The sequence below is a fragment of the Carassius carassius genome, chromosome 33 (genome assembly GCF_963082965.1).
Source record: "Carassius carassius chromosome 33, fCarCar2.1, whole genome shotgun sequence".
NCBI classification, from domain to species: domain Eukaryota; kingdom Metazoa; phylum Chordata; class Actinopteri; order Cypriniformes; family Cyprinidae; genus Carassius; species Carassius carassius.
In genome coordinates, this window is record NC_081787.1 from 15189174 (window position 1) to 15214695 (window position 25522).

At 43.0% G+C, this 25522-nt stretch overlaps 1 protein-coding gene across 4 annotated transcripts; it reads left to right on the top strand.

Annotated features, from left to right (window-relative positions):
• The first annotated feature begins 451 nt into the window (after positions 1–451).
• Positions 452–23689, top strand: LOC132113801 (annexin A6-like). 4 transcript variants are annotated; one of them, XR_009425210.1, is made up of 26 exons: positions 452–600; positions 11427–11478; positions 14687–14771; positions 14874–14968; positions 15058–15171; positions 15849–15939; positions 16024–16103; positions 16330–16386; positions 16593–16686; positions 17042–17137; positions 17223–17281; positions 17365–17487; positions 17758–17816; positions 18422–18500; positions 18837–18918; positions 19015–19109; positions 19223–19336; positions 19713–19803; positions 19986–20065; positions 20166–20219; positions 20335–20428; positions 20517–20612; positions 21495–21553; positions 22307–22444; positions 22556–22727; positions 23316–23689. XR_009425210.1 is itself a non-coding variant. In XM_059521817.1 (25 exons), the coding sequence occupies exons 2-25, from the start codon at positions 11470–11472 to the stop codon at positions 23373–23375; spliced, it is 2004 nt and encodes a 667-aa protein (XP_059377800.1). In that variant the 5' UTR covers positions 452–600; positions 11427–11469; the 3' UTR covers positions 23376–23689. The 4 variants fall into 4 exon arrangements, 2 of the variants coding, with proteins under 2 accessions (XP_059377800.1, XP_059377801.1); XR_009425211.1 differs by having other exon boundaries at positions 22307–22429; XM_059521817.1 differs by lacking the exon at positions 22556–22727.
• The last annotated feature ends 1833 nt before the right edge of the window (positions 23690–25522 follow it).

Sequence of the window (25522 nt, forward strand, 5' to 3'; positions counted from 1 at the left end):
GGTCCCTTTTGACCGTGAAGACCATGAGTGTGACTCCCGCACAAGGGTTAAGTCCTATTTCAATTACATTTTCAATAATTGTATTTATTACATTTATTAAAACTGAGTAGATCTTTCATCTCACAAATACTGTGCATTTGTTTCTCAAATAATAATCTTGACACAAGTGTTTACAGGAATCCCCGAATGTGCTGCATATGCAGATCGGGAGGTGCACTGCAGATAACACTGTCTTGAAAAACAAACGCGCTCTCACAGCATAGTAATCCCATGCCACACGTCATTTGTGAGAACTGGTAATCACGACCCGTCAGGTGTGGACATTACATCATTATGAAAAAAGCCAAATGGCTCAGAATACGCGTGCTTTTCAACGCCGTATTATTTTTAAAACGCCGTTTTCATAACGCCGCCAGGCGTTAAATAAGCGCCGTTAAGTGATAAGCATCATAGCTGGTTATCCTGAGTTAGGTTAAATACTGCGCGTGCAGTTTGCGCCGCATTCTTTGCGTCAGAGAAGAACAGCTGATACTTGCACGGAGCAAGAGAAGAGACAACGGACCACCGTCAGCCGGAGCTCGAGACTCCCTGTGATCAAAGGTAAAACGCTGCTTTTGTTTGTTGTTATTGTTATTAGTGGCTATTGTTAACGAATGTATTGGAAAATAGTGGCATTTTAGGATATTGTACTTTATATAAATGCGCGTTTCATGTGGAAATAGTACGACTTTTATAACTTTAGCGTTCACAGATCTGTTCACATTCTTTCCTTCTACCGCAAAACTTTAGCTGTATAGCCTACACACTTAATTCTATAGATTCAACGCATGTATGATGATTGAAAAAATAATTATATGTAAGTTAATTATAAACCAAAGGTCTTAAGTTTATTATTGTAGTTAAGGTCTTATTATGTCAAATCAGCTAAACTGAGAATAGTTTTCATTCATTTTAGATTAAATTCATTATAATTTTGTGTATTGCTGGTTGAGTGGGGCTGTGTGAATGTCTTTCTCAGATCTTGGATGTACAGTATTCCTGACTCAGACCAGATAGAGAGATGTCACAAGGTGACGATCTTTAGGGGCGGAACCAAAATTCGGGAAGTTTGGTTCCGCCCGGAAGTGTTTCCGCCCGGACCGGAAAAACAGAACACCGGAACTTCCGGTAGCGCCGTAAGAAGGAAAATCAGGGAATTCGATGCACCTGTGCCTAGTTAGGGACAGCGGTTGGTGATTGGAGGATACGCTGGACAAGGCAGTACTTAAGGCCAAGTTATTTTACAGTCTGGGAAGCTCTCTTTGGTGTGTGTGAAGCACTGGGTTGTGCCCGTCTTGGTACGCTGCTGGTAGCTGTCTAACTCTCTCTCTCCCTCAGGCTGGAATTGTATGATTGTGAAGACATCGCGAACCTTAAAGGTTGAGAAGTGAACAGATTATACGGCGAACTGAGACGACGTGAAAAAGGGGATTGGAAGTGGCATTGATGTGAGTACTAAGAGCCAGTCGAAAGTGCCCTGTATATTGACCTGGCGTTGTGTAGATCTCTCCAGGAGGAGGAGGGTGGCCCTACCCCTAATATAGTGTGGTGGGAGAGCCGAAGGAATACTTATTGAAGTAGTCGCAACGACGACATCACTAGCTAGGCCGCATATTCCATCGCCAGATCCGAACCAAGCGAAGTGAAGGAAGACGGGTGTCCTTTCCGTACACTGAGTGTGGTGGGTGAGTCTTCGTGCTGTGAAAACCTATAATTTTGACGTGGTGTTGTATATTGCTGTGGGCTGCTGTGTATTGCCGTGTGTCCTGTCAGATAAACCCCCGCCTTCACGCACTTCGGCGTGGGAGGACAAGGAGATTGCTGGTCCTGGCCTAGTTCAGTACAGTATATGTTGTGAGCGTGCTTCAGATCTCCGGAGATAGCACGGTACGCTGTGTCCAGCCCAGAGGTGAAAGCCATCCAAAGCAGAGTAACTGTGTTTTGTGTCTAAGTTGATACCTGTGGAGAGGAAAGGAAAGAGAGTGAGTAACACAAGGAGAAACAGAGGAAACCTGTACTTACAGTGCGCTGTGTTCAGCCCAGAGGTGAGAGCCATTCAAAGCAAACTAACGGTGCTATTGTGCCCAAGTTGATATCTGTGGAGAGAAAAGGAGAGAGAGGGAATAACACGAGGAGGAATAGAGCGAACCCTGTACTTACAGTACGCTGTGTCCAGCCCAGAGGTGAGAGCCATTCAAAGCAAACTAACTGTGCTATTGTGCCCAAGTTGATACCTGTGGAGAGAAAAGGAGAGAGAGTGAATAACACGAGGAGGAATAGAGCGAACCCTGTACTTACAGTACGCTGTGTCCAGCCCAGAGGTGAGAGCCATTCAAAGCAAACTAACTGTGCTATTGTGCCCAAGTTGATACCTGTGGAGAGGAAAGGAGAGAGAGAGTGAATAACACGAGGAGGAATAGAGCGAACCCTGTACTTACAGTACGCTGTGTCCAGCCCAGAGGTGAGAGCCATTCAAAGCAAACTAACTGTGCTATTGTGCCCAAGTTGATACCTGTGGAGAGAAAAGGAGAGAGAGTGGGTAACACGAGGAGAGACTGAGGGAACCTGTACTTACGCCGCTGCCTGTGGAGAAAGAGAAAGCGAGTGAGTACCCAAGGAACGAACTGTGTGAACCAGTACTTACTGTGAGCTGTAATCAGCGAAGAGGTGAGAGCAAAACCAAGCTGAACTAACTGTGCCTGTGTGTCCCAGCCGCTGCCTGTGGAGAAAGAGAAAGCGAGTGAGCACCCAAGGAACGAACTGTGTGAACCAGTACTTACTGTGAGCTGTAATCAGCGAAGAGGTGAGAGCAAAACCAAGCTGAACTAACTGTGCCTGTGTGTCCCAGCCGTTGCCTGTGGAGAAAGAGAAAGAGCGTGAGCACCCAAGGAACGAACTGGGTGAATCAGTACTTACTGTGAGCTGTAATCAGCGAAGAGCTGTTGCCTGTGGAGGAAGAGAAAGAGAGTGGGCACCTCGAGAACGAACTGAGTGAACCAGTACTTACCGTGAGCTGTATTCAGCGAAGAGGAGGAAGAAGGAGGGCGCTACGGATACCTAAGACTCAGGCCGGGGCCCGAGCCCCACGCCCCGGATCCCCGTGGCCCCCTTGCTCCCTGACCTCTTCCCGGCCATAGCCCATCTGGAGGGCCGAGTCAGAGTTTAGTTTTAATTGCCCTTTCCCTATTCCCTAAGCTATTTTTAAATATTTAAATAAAGATTGTTTTATCACTTACTTGTTCTCGTGTTGCTTGGCCATTGGGTCGGGTTTGGGGACCTCCTCGAGGTGGAAGTTGAGAAGGGGTGTGGCTTAGTTAAAGCATAGCCAGCCCCTGGGTGTGACAGATTTGGCGTAGTCGGCAGGGTTTCCACCTCGAGTTGAGTAACCAAGGTCGTCCAATGACCGACAACGCGGGGCTTTCAGCCCAACCCCGTGCCATGCCCGTTTTTATGGGGAGCCCCTGGATTCAAAAATATGGGGGGACAGAATCCGAGGTACGATTGTCTGAATGGAAGGCTCAACTAGAGTACTTGGCCGACCTACAGGGCCTTAGTGCAGCCCAGCGGCTTCAATTTGTGTTAAACTCCCTGGATGGAGAAGCGCGGCGAGAGGTGCATGCCGCCCCCGAAGCCGTTAGAGCCAACGCCCAAACCGTGTTCCAGTTCCTCACTGAACAGTATGGTGACCACACCCCCGTAGCTGTCCTTCGCTCCCAGTTCTTCAATTGTAAGCAGGGCCCCCGCCAACCGATTAGAGCTTTCGCCCTGAGGTTGCGAGAGCAATTCGCCCGACTACAGACCCGTCGGGACCACGGGTTGGGAGATGGAGAGACTCTATTGCGGGACCAGTTTCTTCTGGGGTTGAAGGAGGGTCCGGTGAGACAGAGCCTACGTATCCAGTTTCGAAGGGACCCGGGTCTTACGTTCGAAGATCTGAAGAAAGAGGCACTGGCCCTGGAAGGTGATGAGACTGAGGTGAGTGGTTCCCCAGTGTGTGCGGTTGTCAGTGAAGTAGCACCAGCACAACCCGGAGGCCCTGACTGGAAGCAAGCACTGAAGGCTGAACTTTTGAAAGATGTCCGCGATCAGATGTCTGAACTGTCTAAAGCCCTCGTAGGAGAATTGCGCCAAGGACGGGCGCGGGAGGAACCACGGCCGGCGCCCCGAGACCGAGTGTACTCAGAGGGAGGCCGAGAGCCGTTCAGGCGCCCGAACCACTTTAACCGGCCCCGTTTCGAATGGGACGAGCAAGGGCGACCCATCTGCAACCGCTGTGGCAAACCAGGTCACTATAGCCGCCAGTGTGGGCCCCGCAGGGCGTCAGAAGGGGGTTTTTAGGTCGGCCGGCCACTGTGGGTCGTGTGGCCGGGACCCCTCGAGAAGACCCTGGAAGAGGATATGGCTCTAGGAGCCAGATGATTGGGCGTAGCCCCGTGGCGAAGGTGAGAGTGTGCGGCAAGGAGATTCAATGCCTGGTAGACACAGGCTCCCAAGTGACGTTGTTTGCTGAGAGTTTATCCGAAGAAGTGTTTGGGAAACAAGGGGCACCAGGGGCGGAGGCCCCCTGGCTTACTCTGAAGGGCGCAAACGGCCTCGACATCCCATATATTGGCTACCGATTGACGGACCTAGAGGTTCACGGAGTGATGGTCCCCCAGAAAGGTGTGATTATCGTGCAAGACCATTGTCTGGGTGCACATCGAGCCCTGTTGGGCATGAATGTCCTCGCTGATTGCTGGGAAGAGCTATTTCGGGCTAGGCCCGTATCGAAGATACCACCTGCAGAGAGGCCCAAGTGGGAGTGTGTGGTAGCTGACTGTCGAAGGGTGCAAATGAGCCAAGTCCGCAGGGAACAGGAAGAGGTAGGAAGAGTGATGTGTCGTTTTGCTTTGTCTGTCCCCGCAAAAAGTGAGGCTGTTGTGTGGGCGCGAGTACCGCCCCGAAGAGCGGGCCCAGAAGAGTGGGTGCTGGTGGAGCCCCATGTGGATTGTCCACAAGTGGAAGTGGCACGAGGACTATCGACGGTCCGGCGGGGGAGAGTCCCCGTGAGGATACGGAATGTACATCCATACGCGGTGCAACTACATCGGCACCAACGATTAGCCCGTCTGACAACGGTTACATCCCACCAAGTAAGGGAAGAGAGGGATATTAGTTTTCGTCAGGTGTGCCCCACTGTCATCGAGGTGGCCCTGACACAAGTAGACACCCCATGGGGTGGTATGGAGAGGAGTGTGCCGAGCCACCTGGCGGGTGAGTCGTTACAAGGGGAGGATTTAGAGCAGGCACAGACACAGAAGTTACAGGCCCTCCTTCGGAGATGGCAGCATGTGTTCGCCACCCACGATGAAGACTACGGATGCACCCAGGTGGTACAACATCATATACCTACCGGGGATGCAGGGCCCAGCCGGGAGAGGTATCGCCCAATTCCGCCCACTTTGTATACCGAGGTACGTACACTCCTGCAAGGCATGCTGAAGCAAGGAGTTGTTAGGGAAAGCAGCAGCCCGTGGGCGGCCCCCATAGTGCTGGTGCAAAAGAAGACGGGGGCTTGGAGATTCTGCGTGGACTACCGTAAGCTGAACCTCGTGACTAAGAAAGACGCTTTCCCTTTGCCACGGATCGAAGATTCGCTTGCCAGCCTCACGCAGTCGGCATGGTACTCTACCCTAGATTTGGCCAGTGGCTACTGGCAGGTGCAGGTGGCCGAAGCAGACCGGGAGAAGACTGCCTTTACAACCCCGTTTGGACTATTTGAATGGGACCGGATGCCTTTCGGGCTCTGTAACGCTCCGGCCACCTTCCAGCGGCTGATGCAGCGGTGCTTGGGAGGTCAGTTAATGGAGTCAGTATTAGTTTACCTGGATGATGTGATTGTCTACTCCCCAGATTTTGATTCACACCTGAGGCACCTCGAGGAAGTCTTTCGGGCCATGGAGAAGTACGGATTGAAACTACAGCCCAATAAGTGTCACTTACTACGGAGAGAAGTCAACTTTCTGGGCCACGTGGTCAGTGCGGCTGGAGTGTCCGTAGATCCTGGAAAGGTATCGGCCGTGAAGGACTGGAAGGCCCCGAGGACAGTGAGGCAAGTGCGATCCTTTTTAGGATTTGTGGGATACTATAGGCGTTTCATAAAGGACTTTTCAAAAATTGCTAAACCCCTTAATCAGTTGCTGGTTGGCACAGGTCGTAACCGGGGCCGGGGGTCGCCCAACGTAGACTGGGATGCAAATTGTGAGTCGGCGTTCCAGACATTGAAGCAGGAGCTGCTACAGGCCCCTATCTTGGCATACGCAGATTTCACAAAACCATTCCTTTTGTATACAGATGCCAGCAATCTCGGGCTGGGAGCGGTGTTGGCTCAACGGCAGGACGGAGTTGAGAGGGTCATCGCGTACGCCAGCCGGAGCCTCCACCCAGCCGAGAGGAACGATGCGAACTATAGTTCTTTCAAATTGGAGCTGCTGGCGTTGAAGTGGGCCCTAAGTGAGAAATTTAAAGACTACCTCTGGGGTGCCAAGGTGACGATCATTACAGACAATAACCCATTAGTACACTTACAGACGGCGAAGCTGGGAGCCGTGGAGCAGCGGTGGGTGGCCCAACTGGCCAACTTTGACTATCAACTACAGTACCGACCAGGGCGTGAACACATGAACGCGGACGTCCTCTCAAGGCTGCCCGAAGCGGAAAGCCCCGGAGGGGCCAGCCCGGAGGAGGGCTATATGGTAGGAGCAGTAGAGGCACCAGGCAGCAGACAAGAGGCCGTGCCTGAGAACTGGGGATGGGATCCCCGTCGGTGGAGGGAGAGACAGGCCAGGGATCAAGATGTGCGGCTGGTAAGAGAATGGCTGGAACAGGGCCGACGGCTGACGCCAGCGGAGAGGTTAGCCCAGACGGATACTGGGAGGAGGCTGCTGGGGCAATGGGACAGGCTGGAGCTGAGAGATGGCGTTTTGTGCAGAAGGGTCAGTGACCCGAAGTTGGGCGAAGAAGTACGCCAGATCGTGGTACCCGCAGATGAGGTAACGGCTTTAGTTTCGGCGTACCACAACCAGTTGGGGCATCAGGGACAGGAGAGGACCGTGTCCCTGCTTAGGAGATTCTTCTTTTGGCCCGGGCTAGAGGCATCGGTGCACGCCCTAATTCAAGCTTGCCCGAGATGCATATTGTTTAAGTCCAGACGGGAGGTCCGAGCGCCAATGGTACCCATCCATGCGAAGGCCCCCCTTCATATCATGGCTATGGACTTCTTGACACTGGGCCGACCACGAGATCGCTACCAGAACATCTTGGTAATAACGGATTTGTTCACAAAGTACGCTTGGGCTATCCCCACCCTCGACCAGACTGCAACCACCACCGCTACAGTTTTATGGCGGGCCGTCTTCCAGACGTTCGGATGCCCGGAGTTTCTGCACTCCGATCAAGGAGCCAACTTTGAGTCCAGGGTAATTAGAGAACTATGCCAGTTGTACGGTTGCACGAAAACTCACACCACTTCGTATCATCCTCAGGGGAACGGCGGCTGTGAGAGATTCAATCAGACCCTATTGGGGCTGCTGGGGACCTTGGACCAACAACGGCAGGACGATTGGGTGAGTGCCTTGCCAAACCTCCTACAGGCCTATAACAACAGTATACATAGTACTACGGGTTACGCTCCCACTTACCTGATGTTTGGCAGACACATACGAATGCCTACTGACCTGGTCCTAGGAGTGATAGCCGACCAAGAGGAAGCAAGTGTAACGGAGTGGGTGGGGCGCCATCACCAGCGCTTGCATTTCGCCTACGAGCAGGTGTCGAAAAGGATACAGACGGCAGGAGAGAAAAGTAAGCGGTTGTATGATCGGACTGCTAGAGAAGCCCCTCTACTGCCAGGAGAGAGGGTGTTGGTGAGAGATAATCGGCGGCAGGGGAAGGGGAAACTGAGTGACCGTTGGGAGGCCACCCCTTATGTAGTCTGCCGGCAGCAGAGGCCGGGGCAGCCGGTCTATACCATCCGGCCAGAAGGGAAGTCAGGCCCCGACCGTGTGGTGCACCGGAACATGATTCGCCCATGCCCTAACTACCCTGAAGCCGTGGAAGAAGTCCCCACGGAACCTGTACCAGCGGCCCCCTGGATTGAAGGTTGGGCTGTGGTACCAGGGAGACCCGTGGTGGCACCACCCCCGATCGCCCCGAGAGAACCAGAAGCAGCCCCTGAACAAGCTGAGCCCGATTCACCAGTGAGACGATCCCAGCGAGAGAACCGAGGCCGACCCCCTGCCCGCTATGGGGAGTGGACAGCCCGAGGACGTTCTAGGGACTAGAACGGATTGGCGGGGGAGGATGTCACAAGGTGACGATCTTTAGGGGCGGAACCAAAATTCGGGAAGTTTGGTTCCGCCCGGAAGTGTTTCCGCCCGGACCGGAAAAACAGAACACCGGAACTTCCGGTAGCGCCGTAAGAAGGAAAATCAGGGAATTCGATGCACCTGTGCCTAGTTAGGGACAGCGGTTGGTGATTGGAGGATACGCTGGACAAGGCAGTACTTAAGGCCAAGTTATTTTACAGTCTGGGAAGCTCTCTTTGGTGTGTGTGAAGCACTGGGTTGTGCCCGTCTTGGTACGCTGCTGGTAGCTGTCTAACTCTCTCTCTCCCTCAGGCTGGAATTGTATGATTGTGAAGACATCGCGAACCTTAAAGGTTGAGAAGTGAACAGATTATACGGCGAACTGAGACGACGTGAAAAAGGGGATTGGAAGTGGCATTGATGTGAGTACTAAGAGCCAGTCGAAAGTGCCCTGTATATTGACCTGGCGTTGTGTAGATCTCTCCAGGAGGAGGAGGGTGGCCCTACCCCTAATATAGTGTGGTGGGAGAGCCGAAGGAATACTTATTGAAGTAGTCGCAACGACGACATCACTAGCTAGGCCGCATATTCCATCGCCAGATCCGAACCAAGCGAAGTGAAGGAAGACGGGTGTCCTTTCCGTACACTGAGTGTGGTGGGTGAGTCTTCGTGCTGTGAAAACCTATAATTTTGACGTGGTGTTGTATATTGCTGTGGGCTGCTGTGTATTGCCGTGTGTCCTGTCAGATAAACCCCCGCCTTCACGCACTTCGGCGTGGGAGGACAAGGAGATTGCTGGTCCTGGCCTAGTTCAGTACAGTATATGTTGTGAGCGTGCTTCAGATCTCCGGAGATAGCACGGTACGCTGTGTCCAGCCCAGAGGTGAAAGCCATCCAAAGCAGAGTAACTGTGTTTTGTGTCTAAGTTGATACCTGTGGAGAGGAAAGGAAAGAGAGTGAGTAACACAAGGAGAAACAGAGGAAACCTGTACTTACAGTGCGCTGTGTTCAGCCCAGAGGTGAGAGCCATTCAAAGCAAACTAACGGTGCTATTGTGCCCAAGTTGATATCTGTGGAGAGAAAAGGAGAGAGAGGGAATAACACGAGGAGGAATAGAGCGAACCCTGTACTTACAGTACGCTGTGTCCAGCCCAGAGGTGAGAGCCATTCAAAGCAAACTAACTGTGCTATTGTGCCCAAGTTGATACCTGTGGAGAGAAAAGGAGAGAGAGTGAATAACACGAGGAGGAATAGAGCGAACCCTGTACTTACAGTACGCTGTGTCCAGCCCAGAGGTGAGAGCCATTCAAAGCAAACTAACTGTGCTATTGTGCCCAAGTTGATACCTGTGGAGAGGAAAGGAGAGAGAGAGTGAATAACACGAGGAGGAATAGAGCGAACCCTGTACTTACAGTACGCTGTGTCCAGCCCAGAGGTGAGAGCCATTCAAAGCAAACTAACTGTGCTATTGTGCCCAAGTTGATACCTGTGGAGAGAAAAGGAGAGAGAGTGGGTAACACGAGGAGAGACTGAGGGAACCTGTACTTACGCCGCTGCCTGTGGAGAAAGAGAAAGCGAGTGAGTACCCAAGGAACGAACTGTGTGAACCAGTACTTACTGTGAGCTGTAATCAGCGAAGAGGTGAGAGCAAAACCAAGCTGAACTAACTGTGCCTGTGTGTCCCAGCCGCTGCCTGTGGAGAAAGAGAAAGCGAGTGAGCACCCAAGGAACGAACTGTGTGAACCAGTACTTACTGTGAGCTGTAATCAGCGAAGAGGTGAGAGCAAAACCAAGCTGAACTAACTGTGCCTGTGTGTCCCAGCCGTTGCCTGTGGAGAAAGAGAAAGAGCGTGAGCACCCAAGGAACGAACTGGGTGAATCAGTACTTACTGTGAGCTGTAATCAGCGAAGAGCTGTTGCCTGTGGAGGAAGAGAAAGAGAGTGGGCACCTCGAGAACGAACTGAGTGAACCAGTACTTACCGTGAGCTGTATTCAGCGAAGAGGAGGAAGAAGGAGGGCGCTACGGATACCTAAGACTCAGGCCGGGGCCCGAGCCCCACGCCCCGGATCCCCGTGGCCCCCTTGCTCCCTGACCTCTTCCCGGCCATAGCCCATCTGGAGGGCCGAGTCAGAGTTTAGTTTTAATTGCCCTTTCCCTATTCCCTAAGCTATTTTTAAATATTTAAATAAAGATTGTTTTATCACTTACTTGTTCTCGTGTTGCTTGGCCATTGGGTCGGGTTTGGGGACCTCCTCGAGGTGGAAGTTGAGAAGGGGTGTGGCTTAGTTAAAGCATAGCCAGCCCCTGGGTGTGACAGAGACATGTCTATTTTTGGACTCCACGGACACACATTTACTATTTTAAACAATACTGAAAAGTATTTTGTAGTTTATTGTGTTTTACAAATGTCTGCGGAGTCAGAGTGCCAAATCAATAGGCTAATGTTTACACAACATACAAGAAGAAGTGAGAAATTTTAATGAATTGTCATTGAGCAGCTTCCTGCTGCATCTTTTGCCAGTTTTGTGCACAAGTTTGGCATTATAACAGAGAATAACATTTTCACTGGTGAACTGCAGACTGGAAGTTCTTCCATCATGGAGATTTCCCTGTTATTATGTAGTGAAAGAGAGCATAGTATAAGTTCACCGGGTGGAGCCAAGAGTATCCTGTGGAAAATGTGGCTTTGCCTTCAGCAGTTAAACCTATAGGGAGTAGCAATGGCTTGAACCGGGGGGAATAATGTTTGGAGCATATGAACAGTTTTGGATACTCATAGGAGTGAAGTTATGGAAACATTCCATGGACAATGTGCTTCAGAAACAATGTGTTTTGAACTACACTGCGAATAGAGGTTTCTGGATAATTTATATAACACGGTTTCCATTATAGTTTATAGTAGGCATAACTTAGAAACTTAGATTCTTAAAGTAATGAACTGCCATTTTAAAAAGCACACTACATTTGATTTTTAATCATATACAGTACGAGCAAAGAAAAGGCTAACATTAATTCGTTTCTTTTTCAATTCTCTCTCCAGGTTCAAGACTATCATTCCATTGACAACCAGTTACTGATCAAACATGGGCAAAGTAAGCCAAAATGTCTACATCAGTGTGTCTGCTTCTTGCTGTTGATGTAACGTTTGCATTTTGATCATGTAGATGTAGTTGTCTTATTTTTCATATAACAAATCTCGTTTTCCATCTATTGTAGTTCAGGGAGTGATATCACAGTTTTCTTTATGGAATCTGAGAGGTCAATGAATTGCTTATTAAAAAATTAACAATCAAATTAATAATTAAAAATCTGTCTAGAACACCACAGTAACGCATGTAGACCTGTGGTGGCTCAGTGGTGTTATTTTTGAGTTATTTCATTTTTGATATCTTGTGTATATATATAATTTTTTGAATAGCAGCAAATCCCTGCGACTATGTGGAGGATAAAGCGGTATGGAAAATGGATGGATAGTTGCAAAACTATTATTAAAGCACACTAATCATTTATTAAACGTTATATATTAGAGATGCTTGTAAAATGAAGCATCACTATTGTTGTTGCTCTTATTAGGCTTAGGGATATGAATAAACCTCTAGCCCTATATATTTTAAACCTTGTTTGTGCTATGCACATGAATAATACATCAAAGCATTTCTTATACTGTCGATGTGGCCGGATGTTTGTTTGCTGAGGTAGGTGTTGCTAGGGGTCTGTAACTGTAGACGTGGAGCCCTACAGCTGCTGTGTTGAGTTATAGCTGCTGGTCAGGCCTTGAGCATGTGCACAGAAGCATGGGGTGAGGACTCTGGCTCTGTGCCCTACGAAGACATGCCAGCAAGACCAATATAATGGGGAATAACTGCAGGGAGACAGTGAGTGCAGAGGAGCTTTGAAAATGCACAGTCATGCAGCATTTATGCCCTGTCAGGTGCTCTCTGAAGGAGAATGATCCCTTCTATAGATTTAGTAGCATTGAAAGTGTTAGGTTACAGATATTTAAGATGCATACAAGCTTTCAGTCTCTGAAACTGACTTTTGCTGCTGACTTTATTCAGGAAAAAGCCATTAAATTTAACAGTAAAGAGTAAAGACTTGACATTGTTACAAAATATTTCTGTTTCAAATATATGTGAAATTTCTATTTATCATATACCACAGTTTCCACAGAAACAAAAGCAGCAGAATGGTTTTAACATTAATAATACAAGCAAATGTTTCTTGAGCACCGAATCAGTACATTAGAATGATTTCTGAAGGATGACACTGAAGACTGGAGTAACATCTGCTAAAATCACAGGAATACATTACATTTTCAAATTAAAACAGATAGCTTGCTGTCAAATAGATTATTCACGATTAAATCATTTATAAATATGAATATATACAGTATATATTTATATTTGTAAAGCACCTTGAGAAAGCAACTTTAAAAGGGCTATATAAAATAAATGTAGTATACAGTCGTGGCCAAAAGTTTTGAGAATTACATAAATATTGGAAAAGTTGCTGCTTAAGTTTTTATAATAGCAATTTGCATATACTCCAGAATGTTATGAAGAGTGATCAGATGAATTGCATAGTCCTTCTTTGCCATGAAAATTAACTTAATCCCAAAAAAACCTTTCCACTGCATTTCATTGCTGTCATTAAAAGACCTGCTGAGATCATTTCAGTAATCGTCTTGTTAACTCAGGTGAGAATGTTGACGAGCACAAGGCTGGAGATCATTATGTCAGGCTGATTGGGTTAGAATGGCAGACTTGACATGTTAAAAGGAGGGTGATGCTTGAAATCATTGTTCTTCCATTGTTAACCATGGTGACCTGCAAAGAAACGCGTGCAGCCATCCATTGCGTTGCATAAAAATGGCTTCACAGGCAAGGATATTGTGGCTACTAAGATTGAACCTAAATCAACAATTTATAGGATCATCAAGAACTTCAAGGAAAGAGGTGCAATTCTTGTAAAGAAGGCTTCAGGGCGTCCAAGAAAGTCCAGCAAGCGCCAGGATCGTCTCCTAAAGAGGATTCAGCTGCGGGATCGGAGTGCCACCAGTGCAGAGCTTGCTCAGGAATGGCAGCAGGCAGGTGTGAGCGCATCTGCACGCACAGTGAGGGCAAGACTTTTGGAAGATGGCCTGGTGTCAAGAAGGGCAGCAAAGAAGCCACTTCTCTCCAAAAAAAACATCAGGGACAGATTGATCTTCTGCAGAAAGTATAGTGAATGGACTGCTGAGGACTGGGGCAAAGTCATATTCTCCGATGAAGCCCCTTTCCGATTGTTTGGGGCATCTGGAAAAAGGCTTGTCCGGAGAAGAAAAGGTGAGCGCTACCATCAGTCCTGTGTCATGCCAACAGTGAAGCATCCTGACACCATTCATGTGTGGGGTTGCTTCTCATCCAAGGGAGTGGGCTCACTCACAATTCTGCCCAAAAACACAGCCATGAATAAAGAATGGTACCAAAACAGCCTCCAACAGCAACTTCTTCCAATAATCCAACAACAGTTTGGTGAAGAACAATGCATTTTCCAGCATGATGGAGCACCGTGCCATAAGGCAAAAGTGATAACTAAGTGGGTCGGGGACCAGAATGTTGAAATTTTGGGTCCATGGCCTGGAAACTCCCCAGATCTTAATCCCATTGAGAACTTATGGTCAGTCCTCAAGAGGCGGGTGGACAAACAAAAACCCACTAATTCTGACAAACTCCAAGAAGTGATTATGAAAGAATGGGTTGCTATCAGTCAGGATTTGGCCCAGAATTGATTGAGAGCATGCCCAGTCGAATTGCAGAGGTCCTGAAAAAGAAGGGCCAACCCCTTCTTATATATATATATATATATATATATATATATATATATATATATATATATATATATATATATATATATATATATAATACACATGTAAATATTTAAATATATACATGTATGTGTGTGTACTTATATGTGTGTACTGTATATATTTATATGTATATATATTATATAAACAAACTTTTATTTTGGATGCGATAAATCACGATTAATTGATTTTGCAGCACTACTTAAATTGTCATAATATTTCACAATATTAATGTTTATTGTTTTTTGTTTTAAATGCAAAATGTTGTGTATAAGATTATTTTTCCCTGTCGTTTGTATGGATGTTTGGATATTTATGTAAAATAGTTTGGCTTTCCTCTTATGACAATGAAAGAAAACATTTTGAATGTTTATTATTCACTGGGTTTGGTAAGACTGATATTGCAACTCTTGGTTCACCGTTCAGTAACCAAACATCTATAATTTTTGCTATAGGAGTATAGAGGTACAATTGCAGTTCAGCCTGACTTTGATGCAGGCAGTGATGCAGAGACCCTCTATAATGCCATGAAAGGCTTTGGTGAGTGTCAGGACTCCTCAACTATAGATATTTAATATGAAGCCAGTGGCTGCTATGATATGTCCATACAGTCACTTACAAGGATTCTCTGTTGTGTCACAGGAAGTGACAAGGACGCCATCTTAGACCTGATTACCTCGCGAAGCAATGCTCAGAGGCAGGAGATCCGTGCCGTCTACAAATCACAATATGGGAAGGTACTGGAAAATCTCCAGCAAACATTCAATAAATGGATTACAGGCTTATAGAACAAAATGTGCTTTATCAAAAATACATTATTTTACAGGATTTAATTGGTGATCTGAAATATGAACTGACAGGGAAGTTTGAACGTCTGATTGTGTGTTTGATGAGACCTCCAGCCTATCATGATGCCAAAGAAATCAGGGATGCCATTAAGGTATGTAAGAATCTAGATGCTTTGAGAATTTTAGACTTTCAGTTAAAATGTGCAATGCTAGGCTGATTGCACTGAAATGAACTATTCAAATGCATGGCCCGGACAGATAATTGTATTCAAATAGATGTGTTATGCTGTTGTATTTCATTCTCTCTTTTGAATTATTAAATTATTATTATTTTTTCAATATAACAAAATGGCTACAGGATTTGTGGTCTATACAATATTTCAGCTAAACGGAACAGAATAGTGACTAACAATCCCATTTCTAAGCATCATTTATTAAAAGACCAATGACAATATCGGCTATATTCTCTGTTATTTACTTCATGTTTTGTCCTGTGGTTCTGTTTTGCTGTTGCTTTTATTAGGATATGGTAAGTGATTTTCCTTATATAATTAAATGGTGATAGTTAGGCCAGTTCTTTAGGGACTGTTAACCATTTCATGATCTGTATGGGTGTGAAAATGAAAGGACAAATTAATCATCTCTCATTTGAACACATATTCAGTGTTGTTCTGTAATTTCTCTGTGCCATTTCAGTAACTGCACTCATATCCATCTGGATTATTAAACAAGTTGACTGTACATTATCCTCTATGAATAGATTTTCAAATTAAAGAGACAGAATATGTGATTTGTGCTCAGTAGCTGACCTTCTTGCTGTGCTTTGAAGGGAGCAGGAACAGATGAGAAATGTTTGATTGAAATTCTCGCTTCAAGAACCAATGAGCAGATTCATGATATGGTGGCAGCATACAAAGATGGTGAGTTTTTTTTACATGAGTTAACAAGAAACCAAAGATTCTTTTGAACTGAGGCAAAGTCTGACCCTGCTATTGTGTTCACAGCATATGATAGAGACCTTGAAGAGGATGTTATAGGGGACACATCTGGACATTTTAAGAAGATGCTGATTGTTTTGCTTCAGGTGTGTCAAATATTGTATATCTTGATTTACTTGTTTTTTTGGAAATCCAGAAGACTTTTAAATTAAATTGTAGATCATTCACATTTAATTTTTTTTGTTTTTCTCCTAATTATGCTTTATTCATAATGAGATATTATTTTTTACAATACAGTTTAGTTGCATATGTAATGCTTTTATTATGGTCTCCATTTTTGTGTTTAATAATGGCGATTGTCTTGCTTCTCAGGGGAGCAGAGAGGAAGATGATGTTGTTAGTGAAGACCTCGTGGAGCAGGATGCTCAAGTGAGTGTGAATATTCAAATATTAGACTTAGAACTAACTATAAAATACAATCTGTTTCAAACAGATCACTGGATAAATTATACTATGAATCAATATGATGTTGATTCCGATTGGTCTGTTGCGACGTTCTGTGGTCAAATGATTTCATTGTTTTTGACCTCCTGACTTGCATCTTGAAAGAATGATTGTGTGTAATCTCACTGTAGGACCTGTATGATGCAGGAGAGGCACAGTGGGGCACAGACGAGGCCAAATTCATCATGCTGCTGGGAAACCGAAGTGTGACCCATTTGCAGTTGGGTATGAGAACCACACCCACACACTGGACACAGAGATTTCTGCTGAATAACACCCCTCCTCCACTACACAATCTGTCTTCTGTGTCTGTAGCACTCCTTATTGCATCGCCAATTAGATTTGACCATCAGGTTGCTGCTTCTAAAATCTGAAAGAGTAATGCAACAACAACAAAAAAAACCTGTGCAATGATCTAAAGGATGTGTGATTATGCAAGACGCACCACTGTGCAATATTATGATTGCTACTGAATTTCGATTATTATTGGTTAAAATTCACTGCAATATGCGGATTACCCAATGTAACATGGATAAATTCTGTGTGATATGAACAGTAAATGTATAATTGTGTTTTTCAGTATTTGATGAATACGAGAAAATCGCTGAGAAGTCCATTGAGGACAGTATTAAGAGTGAGCTCTCTGGAGACTTTGAAAGACTGATGTTGGCTGTCGGTAAGCTTTGGCACCATGCAATCAGTACCTGAAAACTCCCTGCCGCATTTTCTCTAAGATCTGCTTTTTTCTCTATCTCCCATAGTTCAGTGCATCAGAAGTAAGCCCATGTACTTCGCCAAATGCCTTTACAAGTCCATGAAGGTAGTGTTACCTGTTATTATAATGAATCATATGGAGTAAAATGCTTTTATAAATGCATTGTCATTTTTCCCATCTGTTTGCAGGGCCTGGGCACAGCTGATAACACTCTTATCCGCATTATGGTCTCCCGCTCTGAAATTGACATGCTGGACATCAGAGAGTGCTTCAGACTGCGCTATGAGAAATCTCTGTACAATATGATTCAGGTGCGAACACATCAGAATCCAAACTTTTCTTGATTCTCTCAGTGCGTCACATTTGTCATTGTTTGAAATCATTTCTAATAGTGAAGCTTTTCTCCTTGACCTTATAAATGCATTTGTCATTTGTTATGTAGTTACATAGGAAATACAGTATGGTTTATTCGTGTGGTAGGTGCATTCTTACATTGATGGCTCATATTTTAAATGTAACCCACAGTGTACACATTGTGTATGTTTGTAAATAAAATAGTAAACAATATATTCTACCAACAGGATGATACATCTGGGGAGTACATGCGCACCCTGCTGAAACTGTGTGGAGGAGATGATGAGTAAGCTTTTTTAAGGGTCTTAAAGTGTGTCATTTTATTACATTTTAAAATTTCTAGCTTTATATGCAGAGATAACTACAAGTGAGCCATTCAAAGGCTGAATCCTCTCAAAAACTTAAAGATATAGTTCACTCAAAAAATGTAAAATTCTGTCATTACTTACGCACCCTCATGGCGAGCTTACTGTTCAAACGTTTGAGGTTCAGTGCTCAAGAAAAATGTCTTATTATTATCAATGTTGAAAACAGTTGTGCTGCTTAATATTTTTGTGGAACCAATGATACAATTTTGTAGGATTCTTTGACGAATCGAAAGTTCAAAAGAACAGCAATAATTTGAAATAGAAATCTTTTGTAACATTATAAATGTTTTTTTTTTTTTTTTATTGATTTAATGCATCCTTGCTGGCCACAAACATTTGAACAGTGGTGTATTTATATACTGTACCTCCATAAGATACTTTATTATATAATTTAGACGTGCTTGCAGATTTCAGTAAACCAGGGCCAGAGATCAAGAATTGAAGCTATTTTGTTTGTCAAGCCCTCAATCCACACATTGCTATTTTGTCAGCACAAAAGACTAAAGCGCTGCTTGTTTCTCAGCATTGCAGGGGAGTTCTTCCCAGAGGCTGCTCAGATTGCCTACAAGATGTGGGAAATCAGCAGCATGACCAAAGTCCAGGTTGGAGACCTCCACGTGCATCATATTACTCTGTGCTCCGGAGTTGATAACTGTCATGCACCCAAAACATACAGCAGAGCTTTTGTCATTGCACAGATAGCATCTGAATGCCACTCGGTTTGCTAATCAGAGTCTAGATTTGCTGTCAGTTCCTGTGACACTTTTCCAGTCTCTCCATCCCACAGATCTCAGTGTGTCTCTGTGTGTGCTTGTGCTGCTGATGTGATGTCGCTGTGTTAATCAGTTTTACAAATATGCACTGATAGATCAGTTTTAAAGAGTGTGCAAGTCTGAGTGTACAATTTGTATCATTTTGTCTTTCCTATCCATCACTAGTTAAGAGGAACTGTGCAACCATATCAAAATTTTGACCCTGCAAGTGATGCTCAAGCTCTGAGAAAAGCAATGAAGGGATTTGGTGCGTAAAAACACACAATGTTATGGTTAATAGAATGCATTAGCAGAAGATATTAAGAATTGCAAATATAATATATGATTTCCTGTTATTTTTCAGGAACTGATGAAGATACAATTATTGACATTTTGACGCACAGGAGCAATGCACAGAGACAGGAGATCAGACGGACCTTTAAATCTCTTTTGGGACGGGTACGATACTGTCCTGCCTAGATTTGTTCCCAGTTGAACAGTTCATTTCTGTGGTTACTGTAAATGTGTATGCATTTGGTATTTAGCTGATTTATAAAGTTGTTTTCCATCAGGATCTCATGGCTGACCTAAAATCAGAACTGTCCAAAAACCTCGAAAGACTCATCCTGGGTCTCATGATGACTCCAGCAGAGTTTGACGCAAAGATGATGAAGAAAGCCATGGAGGTACAGAGAATAAAATTGTAACGGCGCAATGGAACCAAACATAGAAAAGGCTGTTTCATCATTTATGTAGATCGACCTGCTTTGCTTTTAACCTTGGTGTTTGTTTGTTCACCGGGGGTCAGTGACCTGTCCAAACTAGAGCAGAGGCGATAGTCTCTTTTTACAAGGACTGTTTGTTTGCCAATGTTGCTTTCATCTTGAGTTTCACTGGGTTAGTAAAGAAATAAAGTTAAAAGCAGTATTTTAGTGATATGCATATGAGTTTACATATGGTGTTCTAAAGCAATTTGGTATGAAATGCCATGTTTATGCATAAATAGATGCTTGCTAATGCTTAAATAGACGTATTTAAATTTTTTTTATTTTTTTTTAATAGGGCGCAGGGACTGATGAACATTCATTAATTGAGATCCTGGTCACTAGGAACAACCAGGAGATTCAAGAGATGTGTTCTGCCTATAAGAATGGTAAATAAAAACCTTGCTGTATTTTTAAGAATGCATTTTCCAGCAGGTGGCGCCATTTATCTAGGATAGACATCGACAAAAATCTGTGTAATGAGGCATTTACTACAATTTGAATCATTTATTTACAGATCTCTGTATCACTGTATGTCTAGCCATATATATATACATTTTCCTTTGCATAGCCTATAAAAAAAGTTTGGAGGATGCCATCGCATCAGAAACGTCTGGGAAATTCAAACGAATCCTGATATCTTTGGCACAGGTACACATCTACACAGTTCTTGCATCCAAACACTGGCTCACAGCTTATACTTTGTGCTTTATAAACTCATGTTTTACTTTAATCTGATGGTGTTTGTCAGGGAGCCCGTGAGGAGGGCCCAGCAAACATGGCCAGGGCCTTGGAAGATGCCCAAGTAAGTGTGAAATACTTATGAAACACTGTCACTTGTCTATTGTTTACCAAGTATAAAGGTAAATCCAGAGTATTATTATAAGATTTAAATTTTTTCTGTTCAATGTTCTGTTCAGGAGTTGGCAGATGCATGCAATGCAGACTCCAATGACATGGACGACAAGTTCATGAGTATTCTGTGCACAAGGAGTTTTCCTCACCTGAGGAAAGGTAATGCAAACACATGTTTGCTATTGGAACACATTATAATCGATGTTCTCATGAACACACCAGCCAAAATTCACGATATCCCCTCCAGTGTTCCAGGAATTTGTGAGGTGCAGCAACAAAGATATCGAACAGATCATAAAGAAGGAGATGTCAGGAGACTTTAAAAACGCCTTGTTTGCTATTGGTAAGAACTTTGTCAGGACAATGACCAAGCATCAGGAACAAATACTTTTTTTTTATGACAAATTACTTCAACTTAGATTTTTTTATTAATACAGGGATCATATCATCATGAAATCAGAAATGAATTTGAGTTCAGCATACTATCAAAATTAGTTGTGATTGACTGACGAGGCAGTTGTTAAATTAAAATTTGTATTAAATTAAGCTATTTATACAATTTTACTCATATTTTAAATAAGCTTTTCTTATTTTCGAAGTATTAGAAAATTTTGTTATGTGCTTTATCATTTTTAGATTTTGTATAATTCTATTAGCCTTAATTTGTTTTTATTTCAGTTTTAGTAGTTTTTATATTTCATTACACTTTAAATGAAAACTTATTTCAGTTAGTTGCCAAGACAACATTCCTGAAGTTTTTCATCTAATATTAATAAACAATTTTTTTAATTTGTAGATTTATATTCAGTTAACTATAACAACACTTAGTCAGGGTAGAGCCATATTTAATATAAGGCTGTGAGTGATAAAAGTACAGTGCATTCAATGGACTGTTGTTTAACCACATTGTTCAGCTAAAGAAACATCGTTCTGAAAAAAATATTTAATCTGCATTAAATTCAATATGGTGTCTAACCTGTTTAAGGTTTATAACAAAGCTGCAGACGTTATATACATGCAGTAAAACTGGTACTTATTTTATATGCAAAGAGGTCATCTTAAAGTCTTAAAAATAATTAAATGACTCTACTTTTTTAAACACAACATCTTGACCAACATTATAAGGAGTGTATGATATAACTCCTTTAACAATTACATTAGTAAGCAGTGGCATTTATGATCATGTTTTACATACAAAATGATCATACATGTTTATATTTTCCAGTGCGGAGTGTGAAGAATCAGCCATCCTACTTTTCTGACCGATTGTACAAAGCCATGAAGGTAAAAGAGCACTGTTATGAAATACACTTCCCTGGAGGAACAATCTCAGACAGCTGATTTAGGCCAAGAACATGACATCAGTCAACTCAAAGTGCCCATAGAACAGGAAAAAATCAGTTTCTTTAATATCTTCATTTTTTTTCCTCTTCGACATCAATTATATGAAAGTGAGAGCAGATGGAGATTTTTGTTTAAGGCTCGCCAGAAATCCCACAGACATTTCAGTAATGTCTCAAACTCTGGTCAGATTTGATATGATACAAGCAAAAGCATTTCTCATCATTTTTCATCCAAAGCTCAATGATCTGACCTATATAATCTACATTCATTTGATAGCTCTTACTTCTCTGACTCTTACTGTATCATTAGAAAAATCTGAGTTGACACTGAAATAAAACATAACTGAGGACTCAAATATGTCTCCTGACATGATCTCTGAGCAAAATCCTTACTCTGTTTGATGAATAACAGACACTGATTAAAATCATGCTTTACTGAGCCAGTCGCTCACTATGAACCGAAACTTGTTTTATGGTCTTAGTTTTTGAGGGCTAAACACACTTATGAAAAGGAACAGTCATGTAGAGCTCATCTGATGACAGTGTATCTGTGCCAGCAATGGATCTCAGACTTGATTATGAGTCACAGGCCGGGTGATGAGCATCTGCGCCATTGCTGATGCTTTGCTTCATAAGCATCGCACAGATCAGCGGTCAGGCCAGAGTTTCCTAAGTGCTGTGACTTTCCCTGCAGGGCCTGGGAACAGACGACAGGGCTCTGATCCGTATCATGGTGTCCCGCTCTGAGATTGACCTCTTCAACATCCGCAAAGAGTTCAAAGAAACCCATGATGCCTCTTTGCATGAATTCATCCAGGTAGAAATGCTTGTTGTAAGTTGTGTGTTCCTTCTAACACATACTGCATGCATTAGTGCATGTCTTACTCTGGTGCGATCAGACGAAAAGAGAGTTGTGTAGATATTGTGTTTTGTCTTACTGTAGGTGTTGCACATCCTCTTTTGGTTAAGTCGAGGGGAACAGAGTGTTTGACAGGTTCCTGCGGTGTACTCGCTCGACTCCGCTGTTTAGGAATTTCCCCTGCATGCTTGACTTCCTCTCAGTGTGCTGATTCTGATTGGTGGAGAGAAAGGAGACAGGAAGTGTTCAATAACAGGTCTATACTGGCTCTGTAGTCAAAACTCCCTTTAGAGATCAATAACAACAATAAATTATACATTATGCCTTTTTATGCTTATTTTGCTATTAGTTGGGCCAGTAGGCAAATAAACCAAGCGCAAGAAAAGCTAACGCATCATTTAAATTCAAATATATAAATAATATATATATATATATACAAAAATAACAGCATGATTTATTTTTAGATGCTTGCAGATAAAGCATGCTGCGAACAAGTCTGTGTGTGTTTTTAAGGTGTGTGTCAAAAGATTTATTGTCTTGTTGAATTGCATGGTTTCATAGCATTTTCATTTGCATTTTCAAACAGTATTTCCATGGAATTGGAATTTAGTCTATGACGGAAAGAAAGGGATCTGTTGATCTCATTGCTCATCCAGTTATTATGAAAGTTTATACAAAATGCTCTGTAATTACGTAATGCAGTGAATTTCATAATGGCTTAATATCATTATGCAACACCAAACGTCCACTGATATGATTATGATGTACATTCCCAAGTTATTGGTTATGTTTTTATGCTTTAATCCAAATGTTTGGTCTCACCAAATCATATTATTTTTTTCAGGGTGACACATCAGGAGACTATCGTAAAACCCTTTTGATTCTCTGTGGAGGTGAGGATTAGAACACTATCCGATGTCCTGGATCTGTTAGATGATCTTCATGTCTAGTAACCAGTGAACTACGTTCCCATTTCTTGTTTGTGAGATGCTAGTCAACATACAGTCTTGTGCCCTCTGCTGCTGCTGCCATGCCTATGCCAAAGCTAATGAGTAATGACCTATGCAGAAGCCACACCTTGTCCTATTTTTTTATGTCGTGCACTAAACACTTTTGAATAGTTAAAAGCAGTTTTTATTGTGTTCCTGTACTACTTGTGCTTTATTTGTTTCCCAAAATCCTGTTTAAATCACCCCAGAAATAAAAGACATGATCGTGTTTCAGTTTGTGTCGTTAAATGGTCACCAATGTTGTTTTTAATACCAAAAGCTGCTTTAAATCTAGTACAAAATGTGTTGATATGCTTCTGAACATAGTACCAATGTTCATCATACAAAAGTCAACAAATAAAATGAATTATTGTAGGTTCGGTCACAATCAATGTTGCTCAGCGAGTTTTCATAGGTGAAATCCATTAATTTCCACATGATTAGGAATTTCGGTTCAGGGCAAAATATTCCCACATGCAGATTTTGCAACAGGTTTAAGCTCACAATTTAAGATTACATTGTTGTTGACAATACACAATGGACCTTGTGACCACACCTTTAGGATTTTCATGAATTGCATAGGCTCATCGATTTGCACAATGATTATTATGATATACTCTATAGGCTGAATAGGAAAACTGACAGTTTAGTTTTTTAAGGCCCATTCACTCCATGGATGATAACTATAACAATAAAGATGTAGTTTTAAAAATTGTTGTGAATTTTAAAAGAATGAAGTTGAGTTCACACCCCAACTATAATGATAACGGCACAGAGGTAAGAAAGTGTTTGATTCACTTTCGGAATGATTTTTCTCCCCAGCTGATTTCTGAATTCAACTTTGACAGCCAGTCAGAATCTATCCTGCTTTCTCGAGGATTTAATGCAACAGAACATTGTGGACACTAATTTAGTTAACGTTATTAACTAATTAATTAATTAACTAATTAATTAATAACATTTTTTTTATGTAGAATGGGTCATATATTCTTTTATCCTGTGAAGTTAGTGCAGGTGACAAATTAAATTTCTGTTGACAAAATTTCTGTTTTCCTTCTTTTTAAAATTGGCCAGCTTTGCTCTTACCTGTGCTAGATTATATAAGCATTTGCATTCAATTATTTGCATTTTAAATTTTTTTAAAGAAGTTTATGACCCTTTGATCCATTTTCAGTAAAAAAAAAAAAAAAAAAAAAAAATTTAACCACTGGCCTAAAACATCAAGTTTTTTCTTTCAACAGAGGATGTTTTTCACATCCTTATTTTCATTAGTGGTCTGAATTTGATTGACCCAGATCAGTCATTAACTTTATTTACATTACAGACGCACCACATAAGGAAATTCCCTCCTGTTGTAATCTATGTGACTCTGTTCTGAATAGGAAATATCTGGTAATAAACTGGTAATCTAAAGATGGTAAATGTGATATTTGATGTTCGGTAGATTTCATTTACTCTTCAAATGATAAATCATGCATTATGATGTTGATTAAAAAAGCAAAATGATGTTCTAAAAAAAAAAAAAACATAGGGCTTGATACATACTACTTGCTGAACCCTAGTGTGTGCCCTAAATGTATTGCATTTATTGGATTTATTGCTGCCCATCACACCTTAATTACATATGTGCCATTTTCAAGAGATTCATTTTTTGAAAATTGTACAATGCATTTTCTGTCCTCTTGGGCTCCGCACCAGTTTTCAAGAGAGGTTTCCCAGTTAGCAGACAGCAACAGTATTGTCATCTGCTGATTTCAGGGTGTGAGTAGAGGCATTGATGGGTCTTTTTACGTACAACAGCCTTCCTATGTCAAAAATGAGCCTTCAAACCATCAATTCATTATACTCTTGTTTGCATCTATGTGTATATGTGCATGCACGCGCGTGTGTATGTGTGTGTGTGTGCAGACATGCCTTTGTGTGAGTGCAGCTGTTGTCAGGCCATCTGTATTTAAAAGAGGAAAGAAGAAAAAAGCTTGTGGGGCTAGGAAATCCCCTGCAAGTAGACCAACATCCCAGTCACCATCAATGATGTCTGCAATAGCAATAACATTGTTAAATT

What these genes read in the sequence shown, in the direction of transcription:
- LOC132113801 (XM_059521817.1), top strand. An exon ending in AAATCAGGGATGCCATTAAG is followed by an intron (nt 15,172 to 15,848) that starts GTATGTAAGAAT and finishes TGTGCTTTGAAG; the next exon opens with GGAGCAGGAACAGATGAGAA. An exon ending in TGCTGATTGTTTTGCTTCAG is followed by an intron (nt 16,104 to 16,329) that starts GTGTGTCAAATA and finishes CTTGCTTCTCAG; the next exon opens with GGGAGCAGAGAGGAAGATGA.